This window comes from Phragmites australis, chromosome 10, assembly GCF_958298935.1.
Source record: "Phragmites australis chromosome 10, lpPhrAust1.1, whole genome shotgun sequence".
NCBI classification, from domain to species: domain Eukaryota; kingdom Viridiplantae; phylum Streptophyta; class Magnoliopsida; order Poales; family Poaceae; genus Phragmites; species Phragmites australis.
Window position 1 is genome coordinate 29,873,763 of NC_084930.1, and position 13,431 is coordinate 29,887,193.

Consider the following 13,431-nt stretch of genomic DNA (forward strand, 5'->3'; position numbering starts at 1 on the left):
TAAATATAAAAAAATTAACAGATATATAAGTATCAGATAAAAGAAATAGATAACCTAGATAGATTGTACGTGCCTAAAGACTTGCCAATTTGCATTTCTCTGGCAATAAGAACGAGCAGAGCTCGAAGCCGTCCACCACCGGCGGCTCTTTTTACACCATCTGACACCGACCAGTGAAGGGAGGAGGGAGGATGGCCACCGGTCGCTCCGATCCCGCCAGGAAGACGACGGATCCGGCGGCGCTTCGATTTCGTCGATCTGTAGTGTGTCTATAGTGGAATCTGTAGGTGACCGTGGACGGAATTATAGCAAGCCATCATCACTAAACCAATCAAGCTGTTGCGCCATTTTGTTGATCGGCTATATGCGGATCGTGAGGTTCGACCAAAAGCAGAACACGGTAGTACTGTAGCAAAGACGTGAGGTTGTGTGCGCTTCCCGCCGCCCACGGGCCCAGACCCATCCAACCGAGCCAACAGCGAATCCCAGGGAGGCTCCAACCACGCGCCATCGACGCACTCCACCATCCCAACTGCCACGCTCCCCACACACCCAACTCACTTCCTGTTGCACCCGCGAAACTTCCCCAGGCCCCGCGCCATATATAGGACCACGCACCCGCACGGCCAGGCCGCACCAGCAGCCACCTGCACGCGCGCGCGCGCGCCCATTTCTTGTTCCATCGCTGTACTCGGCACTCGTTTGGTCAGTCGTGCTCGGCAGTATCCATGGCGGCCGCCGCGGGCAAGTCGAATGAGGCGGACCCCGCGCGGTGCAGGAGGCACCCGCGGCACCGGCACTCGGCGGGCGTGTGCCCGTTCTGCCTGCGGGGCCGCCTCTCGCGCCTCTCCGCCGCGGCCGCGCGCTCCGACGCAAACGCCTCCTCACCCTCGTCGTCGTCGGCCTCCTCCCCTTGCTCGTCGTGGGAGGAGAGCGTCGCGCCGTCGGCCCACGCGCCGCGCCGCCGCGAGAGGCTCGGGATGCTGTTGCGGCAGGAGGGGAGGGAGTCGGCGGCTTTGGCGGCGCTCGTCGTGGGTCGTCGGGAGGAGGCGCCGCCCGAGGAGGAGGGGGAGAGGAAGGCGAAGAAGGGCAACTTCTGGGCGCGGCTGCAGCAGCAGCTCCACCACGGGGCATGGCACCGGAAGGATGGGTGCTCGCTCGCGCACTCCCGGGCTGCTGCCGCGGAGAAGAGCGCCGCGGTGCCGCTCAAGCGTGCGCCGGCGGTCTGATGGGCGCGCGTGGGCGCGCGTGCAGCGTGCGCGGGCGCGGGCGGAGACGACGAAGACCATGCAGTGGGCGAGCGCGTTGAGTTGTTTCGTTTGTGTATTCCTGTGCTTACGTTGTTGATTATCTGGCGCCATCTTTCGTTCTCCTTTTCTTTTTCCCCGCATAATTGCTTGCCCAATTTGTAAAAATCACTAAGAAATCAAGAAACTTGCACTCGGCTCGTTCGCGTTATTCTGCTCCCGTCATGGTGCCATGATCAAACTGATCGTGTTCACTGGCCAGACTAATGTTGCGTTCGCTGGCTGTGCGACTGAGTTGTTTACTTGTTTTGGCAAGTAGGGCTTGTTTGGTTGCTTACCTAGTTCATATGCCTGAGTATTTTGCATGCCTGAGACCTCCCTGAGATTGAGATCCTATTTGCCTGCTCAGGCATGGAGTTCTTGTTGTTTGGTTGCAGCCATAAGCCTGAGATGAAAACGGAACTTCAGAATAGGTTTTGCCAAATAGTAAGGAAAGAATACGCTTTTACTGTGTTCATCGTTTCTTCCAGAAGGAAGACGACCCACCTCTGGATCTCGCCGGCAGCGAGGATCGGTCGGAAGTGCGCCACTGACCACCAAAATGGACCGTTAGGAGGTGTAGAAGATGGTGGTGCGATTGATTTGGCCTCATACATGGTCTATGTCGCGAGTAAGGTCGGCCGGTGGGGAGGCTGAGAAGAGTTGCGGGAGCTGGAGGGCACCTGTGGGTTCGTCGGGAGGGCAGCAGCATCGTGTGGAGACCGAGGTAGCTACGCGCGCAGAGCTTCTCCAGGGCAGCATCGCATGAAGTCCGAGGCTGAGAGAGAGCTCCTCCATCGCATGCTCACAGCCTCGGGGCAGATGGGGCCTGTAGCATGGCTTCGACGGAAGGTGTTTGTGGAAGCAGCTGCGCGTGAAGACGGTCGCCAGGAAAGAGTTTGGCCACACAGAGTGGATGGTCAACGAGAGAGAGCACGGTGGAAGAAAGGAGGTAACTCAGGCACAAGCGCACTAGAGACGCGAGTCTCAGGCGTCCGATTTCAAAATGCCTGAGCCTATGACACGCGCCTGAGCAGGGAGACGCTCAGGGTAGCAACCCCTGAGGAACCAAACATCCCTCAGACATATCTCCGACTTGCTTAAGCTCAAGCACATCTCCACGAGAGTAACAACCAAACAGCCTCTTAGTGACAGACATTTTGTAGTCGTCAGGCAGCACAACTGCTGCACAAGCAGGGCTCTCAGCATACATCACTTTTGCTTTTTGAGAAAAGACATTTAGTGTTTTTCGTTTCTTCCATGGCAGGTGTAACTAATATTCTCGCAAAAAAGGAGTAGAATACAACTAAGACACTGCTTGCCACTTCCTCATTATGCATTCCCCATGTTGTATGTTTTTTTAGTCATCTATTCTGATTGACTTCTGAGTAAGTAATCAGATAGCATGTGTGGTGTAACTAAGATTATGCGATGATCAGAAACACTCTGACAGCGCACAAAACTTCTCCATACATTCTCCCCTCTTTTTGGTACCTCTAACCTTCTATGGGCAGGACAGATCATCATATTACCGGTTCATATTTACACTTTTCCAGATGAACTAGTAACCTGGGTCCCGCAGAAGCCTACCAAAAATCTATACATCTTGTATCTAACTTCTTTATGCACTCCTTTCTGTATCCACTGCTCTCCAATCCCGTACAACCTGAGCTTTCGTATTCTATCTTCAGATACGTCAAGCTATCTTGCTGATCTTTGAACTGTTGGGTTCGTGTTCTCAATGTCATCGTCGTCAAGGTAGTCCATCATCATCAAGGTGATCCACATGTGCATTGCTCGGATGCCGTTGCAACCTTTCGAAGATCTCATCGAGTGATACACTTGGAGACTGGCTCGGACGAAGGAATTTCTTAGAGCCCATGTTTGCTTTGAAATTCTGAAGACTTGTCTTCATTGAGGTCCATGTTGAGGTCATTCCAACTGATGAATCTGGTGCTACACTGACAGAAGGCGACGTTTCAGGGTTTCCAGCTTCAAGCGAAATGGAGGTCGATGAGGTTACTTGATCCACTGATTTCTGACTACTGCATTGTTCTCTAATAGAAGAGTATTTGTGTGCAACGTTGCCACCATATTTTGACTGGGCGGTTCCTTCCGTCTTCTTTTCCACTGTTTTTTCACCCTGTTCAAAACAAATTGAAGATGAACTAAGAGAAACATCTCTAAATGGTCTAAATTTTGGGCTCAAATTCTGCCAAACAAAATACTACAGAGTGCAGACTCGTGGAGGAAATGAACAAGACAAATACTAAAGCCATCATGAATAAGGACTGGTGATGCATCCAAATAAATTCGCACCAGTGGTACAATTCCAGATTCGACGTCTTTGCTTACACCACTGAAATTTCTTGATAGTGGAGTTGCTTGCTCACTGACTTTGCGTCCTTGTTCCATCGAGATTCTCTCTGCAGAAGAAAACAAAATACATTAGGCAATATCTGATAGAACAAGTCATTCCAGGAGCAAAACGACTTCTCTCAACAAAAGAAAGAAATAAGACGAGAATAGAGCATAATGCTTGATGGTTCAGAGACGCTAGCAGTCTTTGAAGTGTATTTTGTATAGGCATGATAAGTTGATAAAATGTTAAATACTAATGAGAAATATAAATATTGAGGTAACATTAGAAACACTTGAAATTCAGATACATGATCCTATTAATGTAGCTCCCAGTTCTTTGGCATTTATTTGCAGAGGGAAACAAAACTGAAATTCCCATTAGAGGGAGATGTGTGGGATAATAAGAAAAGATACCCTCACAGATAAATTATGCAGTTCTTACCCTTCTGCAGAATAATCACTCCAGATGGATCAAACCCGTCCATATCTTCTTCTTGGTCAGTCCAGTACTTGAACCTTTTCAAGCTTCCAAAAAAGTCAATCAGGAGCCCAAAGAAATTACCGGCGACCAGTAGAGTATAAACAACCATAATGAGTGGATAGATTCTGTTGAAGCTTCTCCCGAAGAAAGGGACAATGTCATCAATGTTTCCCATTCTCTACATAACAGTACAAGAGATGATAAGACAAGCAATTAACTGGGACTTATTTTCTTGTAAATAGTATGTTTCAGAAAGAACATAACAGTCAAATAACACTAGGGCATTTATACAATAATAAGACAAATTCTGCACTCTGCAAGTGCAGTAAAAAAGAAATACTCCAAACACCTTCTCTCCAGAGAATCTGACTATCATTCATTGATATCTTATGGGGCCCCTACCGACTTCAAGATATCTTATAGGGTTCACAATAGGTTAACTTTATATATATATATATATATATATTCAGCTTAGCGGGGCCACCTACGGGCCCCACTGGTGCGACCGTGGCGGCCTGGGACCAGGGTTCCAAAAACCGACGGTTACCGAGAAAAAATGTGATAACCAGCCATCTCGGTCTGGCTCGGTTTCAGAAACCGAACAATAACCGAATTTGAATTCAAAAAATTCGAAAAAAATAAAAAAAATCAAAAAAACTTTAAGAAAACTAGACACAAAGTGAATATGTTAAGAAACAGCACTGTAATTAACTTTTTCATGTCTACTATTATTTTTCTTACGTAAATCATAGTATAAATAACCTAATAAAAGTGGTTTCACTAATTTTTGAGGTGTGATGGGTCTTATGAATTAATCTAGTCACAACATATTTACACAATCCTGCATGTTACAATAACTAATTCATGAGTTCATGTATTTTTAAAAGACATAGGATCATGTAAGAAGACTAACAAAATTAGTTTCATGATTTTTGGATTAGCTAAGAGTAAACTATGCATTTAACTTGGTTTAACAAATACATTTTCTCATAGAAAATTTTGAACTTTTTTATGAGTATAAATACTTTTATCATGTAGATCATGTTACAAGAAAACCAATAAAATTTGTTTCACTTGATTTGAAGCTCAGATGAATTAGTTGTTGATTTTACAAGATTGAGATAATTTTTGGGTTTTTTGTTGAACGTCATTGAAAATCGAGAAAACTGAACGGTTACCGACAAAACCGAACGGTTACCGACAATGCGGAAAATTCGAGAAAACCGCTCGGTAACCGGTCCAATTCGACCCGTTACCGAGCGGGTAAAATCACGATTTTCCTCCAAATTTCAAATTTTTTCAAATGAATTTTGTCCGAATTATTTTTGGACGTGCTGCGAAGTGATATATAAATATTTTTTCATTTTTTCTACTGAATGGTAGGATCAGTGATTCGCAGAAAGAGTTGTAAATCCTAAACAGGGACCCTTTATTTGGTATGCGAACCCTAAGGTTGCAATCATATAGTATTTTAAAACTTCACTTTCCTAGTGTGGTGGATAATGGATTCATTTCACTTCGTCATCACATGCACGCACATATTTCATGGTGCCCCCCTCCCACCCCAACCCCAAAACCAAAAAATGAAATAGAAAAGTCTACGACATATATTGATTGTATTTATTACCAAGAAAGCAATAGAACAGCACAGATAAGGAACATATCAAAATTATCACCTTTTCGAAAGTAGTTTTAGAATTATCACCAAGGTGAATGAGATTCAGGAAGTTGTAAGAAATAGGTGGTGCATATCTGGCAACCATTCTGCATTGGAATAGTTGATGTAAAAATTAGATTAGGATGCAAAAGAGTCTTTAACGATTCCTGCCACTTGAAGCACCAAAAGGTAGGAAACTGGAAAACATACGAGCAGATCATAAGCAAGCTGACTGAACTAGTTTGTCCTGGGGTCAACGAATAGAACACCATCATCCCTATCCTCAGCAGCGAATAATATGTGCAAATGCACATATACATCAAGGGAACAAATGCAGCAACCTGTTAAGTGGAAACTCTAATCAGCAAAAATAAGGTTATAATAGTACTTTGGAAATTGTTCTTTTATGACGAGTGTACAATGAGTAAAAGGAACAACAGTATTTGATCCTCTAAAAAGCAGAATTCAACAAGCCACCAGAAAGCATTGCTCACATATTAAAGGAGAAATAGTAGCGTAAATGACCAATAAAAGCAAGAAGTAAAGGATTGAATAATCCCATTCAAAGAAGTTATGCTTATAAAAAGCATATACATGTGAGTGAAGTGGAGTCATTGTGCGCATTTCCCTCCAAACTAACAGCAAGTGATAACAAGGCAAAGTTGCAGCACTCGAATGGCCCAATTTCTTACCTGTACTAGAACTTCTTGCTTTCCTACAGCATTTATAAGATTGGAGAAAAGTGACAGATCAACACCACTTGGCAGCAAAGTGGCCTCAGCCAACAGTATGGAGGCTGAGATGCAGCCAAGAACAATAGAAAGTACTCTCATAAGTTGCTTTCTCAGTAAACAGCGCCAAATGAACTCTGAAATTGTGAATGCTCCTTCGAATCAGTTCCATGAATTACTGAAAGGTCAGGGAGGTCAACTTAAAACTTTCAATGCATATGTATGATCAATGATAGGGTTGTACATAAAGACATATCTTTAGTATGAAATTTCTAGGAACACTTTTCAGCTTCGAAATTCCATAGAAAGGATAAATGCATATGCATTGCCACTTGATGAATGAATGTCAGGTTATTGCTTACGATCAGTACAACTAGTAGATTCTTGTAAGTCATTTCCAATTATTACATCATTAAAGAAATATCGAAAGACATTTCCATCTCAGATTGGAAGAAAATACCTATGGAGTCAAGGAAGGGCCCCAATGTGCCTGATCGATTTTCCCTGAAACTCGATAGATATTTCCTGCAAAAGTAAAAGTAAATTAGATATAAAGATGATTGAAACAGACATCTAGAAATATTTGACATGAGGATAAACACATGATGATTGCAGCAGTTTGTGCAAAAAGTAATACATATCTGCTGATATAAGATTTATCAACCTTATAATATTTGCATAGCCAGGAATAGTTTTTTGAAATGCCAAGAAGTAAATTTACTCAAATATCCACGTTAGCACAATTCAAGTGCATGGACTGGGCAAATTTAGCAAAAGAGTTCTAATGTTAGAATTGCACATAACATTATGTTATTCAGTAGCTCTATATGATAATGAAGCTCGGCAAACATATCATCCATTCATCCTTAGTGCATCAATCGATTAAATTGATCAATGAAATATTTACAGTGGTACAAATACCAAAGAAAATCCACCAAGGTAGCTTATCACGATATGTTATTAAACAGAGTGAAAGATACATCAAAATGCTAAAGTTGCCCAGTAATTAAAACTGTACTGAGAGTCAAGTCGTGTAACTACATGCACCAAACCTAAAATACTCTGTTGTCTTATGGCTAGTTTTCAGCATGAAAATAATTTCATGAACTGGTACAGCCACTCTATGCGAACATAAAAAGTCAATTACTCACCATCCATTTGCATCACGTTGCTCATAGTTTCTAATGGTGTCTTCTAGCTCAAGAGCTTCCATGACATAAGTCATATACTCACTGCAAAAGCACAAAATATAATTGAATAATAGATATGAGAAATTAAGTAGAGAAGCAAAATTGTTTTGAAATTTTCAGCATTTGTGAGCTTCCGTTTCAAACTTCAGTAGTAACTCTACAAGAATTTACTAAAGGAAAACATGTACATTACCCCCTAACTTTCATGTTTATCTAACTTCATCCCTGAATTACATAACCATTTACTTTACACCCTTGAACTATCAAAATAGGAGCAAATCCAATCCCAGAAGTGGTTTCAAGACAGTTTTGCCGATATGGCATGCTAATAAAGAAATATTTCCTGACATGGTGCGCAAGCAGCACAATTTCACTGGGCAATTTTGTCCCCCGTTTTATTCTACAGGTGTGAACATTACCAGCAAAGCAGTAGGTCCGACGGTGGGCAGGAACCAGCAACGGGTCCAAGCTCAACAAAGTATCATCTTAATTTTCTAGCATTTTTTAATTCATTTATAGGATCAGTAGAAATGGTGTGGTGGAACTCCATGGTGGTGGTACCTGCTGATATGGTTACCACGTGGCAAAACCACTTTGAAATCCACCATCAAGGTCGAATTTGAAACATCCTGATAATTCAAGGGCTAAAATAAAAGGTTTCATAGTTCAGGGTTAAATGTAGACAAAGCTGATAGCTCAGGAAGGTAACATGTACATTTCCCTTACTAAAAAGTGCACGTTTAAGATATCAACGTGTAGTATCCTAGTATATCATACCATTTACGCCTATAATACTCCTCGTGCGCTCTCCTAAGTTGACGTCGGAGAGTAGCCATTGTTTTGTCATCAGTATCATAGTCCATGTCTTTTTCTCCTAATTTGCCACCAGTTGGCTTGAATAATGGATCACCTTGCAGCTGAGAAAAACGGTGTGAGATTATGAGTTATTATGGATAATCCCACTATATAAATGCAAATTCAAGTGATACCTGAGCATCCATACCATTCGAGCCAGCATACTATCAATGATATCCATGCAAGGTCTTAATGGGTCGCGCTTGGACATTTGATTTGAGGTGGCTTCAACAACCTTATATATGGGAAAAGAAAAAAAAAACTTTCAGCAGAATGCGATGATCATGAAATGACTATTTATAATCTATTATAGCACGTACAAATATTGCATTGCAATATTCTTGGTGAGCATGGTCAAGCTTCATAGCTATCTTTGCAATTCTGTGAGATAAAAATTGCTGGCGCCAAGTCCAATCAGCATTTCTCCATATATTCCTTGGAATTTCGATCAAGCCAAAACCAAGAAGAAAGGCACCTGTCACTAACCCAAAGGTATTCGAGCATGCCATGGCAAAGCCCAAGATACCACCAATCCTGCCAACAGTAGCATTATTTCAAGTTAAGACAGTGAAGTAAAAAATTCAAAAGGCTCCCTTCTCCAAATAGTGATTACTAAAAGGACTGAACAAAAGAAACAGTATATTGTCAAGAAAGACTTAGAGTAGCTGAAACTGGATAACTTTAAACTACCATGTCAAGATGGAAAAAATATCAGCTATTTGTTCCAGTGCACTCTAAACAGATCAATCACATTTGAGCATGAGATGCAGAAACATATTAGATTGATCGAGGATTATACAAACTCAATAGACATTTGAAGCATACCAATCATGACGCATGATTATAATCAGAATGAGTCCAAAAAGGCCAGTAGCTCCTACAATTGAATAATAGGTCAAATTCTTGTGGATGCTAGCTTTCAGCCTTTCTTTGAATGTGAAATCTCCGGAATCTTCATAGCCCTGAAGAGTCGGAACAATAGACCTGTTCGGATAGATAGACAGAATTTCAAATGACAATACTGTAAAAATGTGCATTTCGACAAACAACCTAATAACTGTGAACCTAAATAGATGAAAGGAAAAATAAGTCGTTCCATCAGAAACTTTTGACATCAGTGGAACTCTCATGACAAATATGATATTTAATATGAAAACAGCAATACTGACCAAGAGGTCAGGATCTTCTCATATAGTAACCATGTTCAGAAACGTTCAGTTAAAACACTGACCAATGTTCCTAAAAAAAAAAGAACGTTGACCAATTGCCAATTAAAAATTCAATGCTTCTGCAGCAGTTCAGACTATATAAACGCTATGGCATGGACATGTCAAGTTTTGAGCTCATCTTTAGCAATATAAGGAGCTACAGTAGGTATCATTTCCAGGTCTTCCAACACTGCTACCATGGGGATGAGACTGAAACGCGAGTTTTTGTGATCAGTGATCACTGACATACCATGCTAGGATAAATGTGCTCCAGTACGACCAACTCCAAAAGAATCCAACGTCGCTCTTCTGATTGCCGGAGCTTGCCTGCAAGTCAGATAATAGCATAACGGGTCAGGCCAACAGAATGAAAACAGACTACCTCACGGACCAATGCACGAGTATATGTAGCGTAACAAGTAACAGCACCTTGTCTGCCTTCTCATCCACAATTCTACTTATTATGCATCTGTACAAACAGTGGCAACCAAAGTCTGCTTAGTTTTTTAATGGTGATTTTTTACTTGATTTTTTTAGCAGGAACAAGCAAACTCCACCGTTGACAAGCCACGGAGCCACTCCAATGCCAATTCGGCTATTCCACCCTCTAACAACTCCAATCCGTCACTCTTGTGATTACTTTTTTTGACGAATTCTTATCTTCGCGTCGACATTGCCAACACACAATGAACTACCACTGCCCAAACCCCATTCCCACTTCCAGGCTAGACCCACTTTATACCATTTTGCAGCGGACAAGCAACTGATTCACATGCGGTTCATAAAAAGAATTCATTTCCGACACTATATTTTGGTCTCCCGCGCTAAGGAGTTTCCTCTTACGCCGAAATGGTTTCTGATATCGCCACGCACTTAGCAGGAAGCAACGAATTAAAGCCGCACCGCAGCGACGCGCAGCACGGCAGCAGCATGGCGCAAGGGGTTCAAGGAGGTTGTGGGATCGCACCGTCCAGATGTCGGTGGGGACGAGGACAACGAAGGAGAGGGAGCAGAGCCAGGCGTAGCCGACGACGGCGAGTACGTGGCCCGGCACGGCCGGGCCCGCGAAGTAGCGCAGCGTCGCCGCCACCATCCCCACCGTCAGCGGCAGCGATATCAGGTAGAACACCCACATCTCGCAGCCTCCACAACCGCTCCGCCTCCGGCTTCCGCCTCGCAGCTTTGGTGGGAAGAGAGAGATGAATTGGTGCGGTGGCGGGGAAGGACTCAGGCGGGGGGCTTAAAAAGCTCGGCGTTGTGGCCTGTGGGCCGTGGGGTGAGGTGGAGCGGTGGGTGGGGGCGCTGGTGGGGCCGGATCCGACTTGTTCAGCGGATTTCGTGGCCGGAGGTGGGGCCCGGTGATCGGAGCTCGTTTCTCTCTGTCGCTGACGTCAGCACCCAGCAGCATCCAGCACGGCTCGCCTCCGGATCGATATGCTCTGCAGTGCTAAAGTAAATACAGAGAGGGAACAGTAAAGTGCAACCATCTATTCTATTCAAAATTCAAAAACGCAATATTGTACCTGCACCCATTTACTACAGTGTAAATGCAAGTAATTGTTCATCCTTGTAGTTCCTGCTCTGCATTTGCTTCAGCACCGGAGAGGATCTCGCTCTCGGTCTCGGTCCCCTCGCCTCCGTATGGAGTTGGACCTGGACCGCTTCCGAGCTCGGACCTAGTCACTCGTTGTTTGTTGTAGCGCCGCCGCCGGATAAGATAAATAAAAAAACAGAATAACGTGTCAAATGACGAGGGGCAAATGAATCGGGCCATCCAGGATTCGCGTTATACTGACACGAGTAACAGTTTAGGTGAATGCAAGACCGCGTCAAGAAGGCATGCGCGGCGCATACCGCAGGTGCATGTACACACGAGCAACATGGTCGCACCTAATAATTATTAAGAGACGGATTGATGTTTCAGCTATGTCGTCGTCAGCTGAAAGGCCACGACGACAACGACTTTGTTAGGTCAACTCTTTTGCCCATGGTCTACTCACGGGAAAGAAGGTGACTGCATGTCGGATGTCGCTCGTGCTCCAGAGAAAATCCTCGCGACCATCCATCGTCGGGGATTTTTTTATATTTTTTAACTTAAAAAATTAAATAAATAGACTTAGATGAAAAATTATAGAAATAGTCGTCTACCATCTTTAAAAAACTATGACTCTTTTAGAGAGCGATAAATATATCACAATAATATCTTACCGCTCTTTTAAACGGTGGTCGAACCTTACAGCCATATGAGAGGGTTAGTAAGGTACTGTAGTGAACAGTAATCAGCTGTTCACTTTTCCTTCTCGTCTTCCCTATTCAAAACAGTAGTCTTTTATTGCTCTAAAAATTTTAAAACTTTTTTTACATATTTTATACTCTACATTCACACCATTTTAATTGGATTCATCTAAAAATCTTATGTACAATTTAAATTAAAATTCTAAAAAAAACTACTTTTATAACTTCTACTTAGCTATTAGAGTCTTAAATAAATTCATAAAAATCTAAAAAAATTCATTAATATTATTTTTATATAATATAATTATTTTTAAAATTATTTTCAACACTAAATTATTTGGTAAAAAAATAAAAGGACGGTAAGCATCTTTACCTATAAATTTTCAGCCCACCTCCGCCACCCCTTTCCCAACCTCGGCGAGTCGGCGCCCACGGCCCACCAGCACGCCGGCGCAAAATCAGCACTGTTCCTGAGAGGCTTCCGAATGCACGCCGTGCCCACATTGACACCTACTGTCTCCGCTCGAAAGTTGGACGTCGCTTCTTCTAATCACCGCATGTGTTGTCCAAAAGTACTGCCTGGTAACACGAGCTGGCTGTGCATGCTCGCGTGACTCGACGTCTTGATGGTCTGGATGCACGACGTTGAGTTTCCTTCACGCTAGGTGGATGCTGAGGGGGGCATGTCTTAAAGCACCCGTAGTGTGTAAAAGCAGGTCATAAGCCAAAAAATGATCTTAAGACCCAATCTTATATCTATATTTCTAGATATTTCTATAACCGGTCTTTAAATTTGAGGTTAAGCCTCAAGCAATAAAATATTATTTCTATACTCATTCTTCTATCTTTCCTCCGTCACATATCAATTATGAATAGGGATCATCTGACTTCATAGCTTACTTCACCACGGATTGGAAATAGATGGACTTCATCTAGTGCTTACATTGCTACAATAAAATCATCAACTACCACCAATCAGAGCCCTCATAAATATATTTTTATTTTTAAGTAGGATCTATGACAGAGTCTAGTCTATATCTCAAACGCAATACAAACAGAACTTAAAACAAAACTCAAACGAACCTTAAAAACTAGTGATGCCTTAGTTGAAGACCAACTTGCCAAGCGGTGCAGTTTAATCCGTCTGTTGAGCTATGGCAAATTTGATTACCACTCTTTTTTTTAATCAGAGAGCTTTTATTAATCTTGGTATATCAGAGTTACAATCAAACTCAAGCATCTACGAACTGATCTAGTATACGTGCAATTTAGTAGTGAACAGTGATTGGTGGATTGCTTTGAGTCCAGTGCTTCGTTTAATTTATTCTCTACTCGTCTCGAAGTCAACTGACAATCAAGGTTGAACTCACCCATAGCCTAACGGTTATCGAGCTCCAACGGTTATCGAAAATTCGCGATAACCGTTG

At 42.9% G+C, this 13,431-nt stretch overlaps 2 protein-coding genes across 3 annotated transcripts; one reads left to right on the plus strand and one right to left on the minus strand.

The window, feature by feature from the left end:
• Positions 1-648: 648 nt before the first annotated feature.
• LOC133930643 (uncharacterized) lies at positions 649-1,458 on the plus strand. Its single transcript, XM_062377332.1, has one exon. It carries the CDS (start codon positions 729-731, stop codon positions 1,227-1,229), a length of 501 nt encoding a protein of 166 aa, XP_062233316.1. The 5' UTR covers positions 649-728; the 3' UTR covers positions 1,230-1,458.
• A 995-nt stretch (positions 1,459-2,453) lies between these two features.
• LOC133930642 (uncharacterized) lies at positions 2,454-11,077 on the minus strand. 2 transcript variants are annotated; one of them, XM_062377331.1, is made up of 15 exons: positions 10,737-11,077; positions 10,020-10,096; positions 9,387-9,545; positions 9,048-9,095; positions 8,882-8,942; positions 8,710-8,796; positions 8,484-8,623; positions 7,668-7,748; positions 6,977-7,041; positions 6,478-6,653; positions 5,996-6,126; positions 5,805-5,892; positions 4,090-4,306; positions 3,606-3,712; positions 2,454-3,429 (listed from the first exon to the last, which is right to left on the minus strand). In XM_062377331.1, the coding sequence occupies exons 1-15, from the start codon at positions 10,902-10,904 to the stop codon at positions 3,040-3,042; spliced, it is 1,995 nt and encodes a 664-aa protein (XP_062233315.1). In that variant the 5' UTR covers positions 10,905-11,077; the 3' UTR covers positions 2,454-3,039. The 2 variants fall into 2 exon arrangements, with proteins under 2 accessions (XP_062233315.1, XP_062233314.1); XM_062377330.1 differs by having other exon boundaries at positions 8,882-9,095.
• Positions 11,078-13,431: the final 2,354 nt, after the last annotated feature.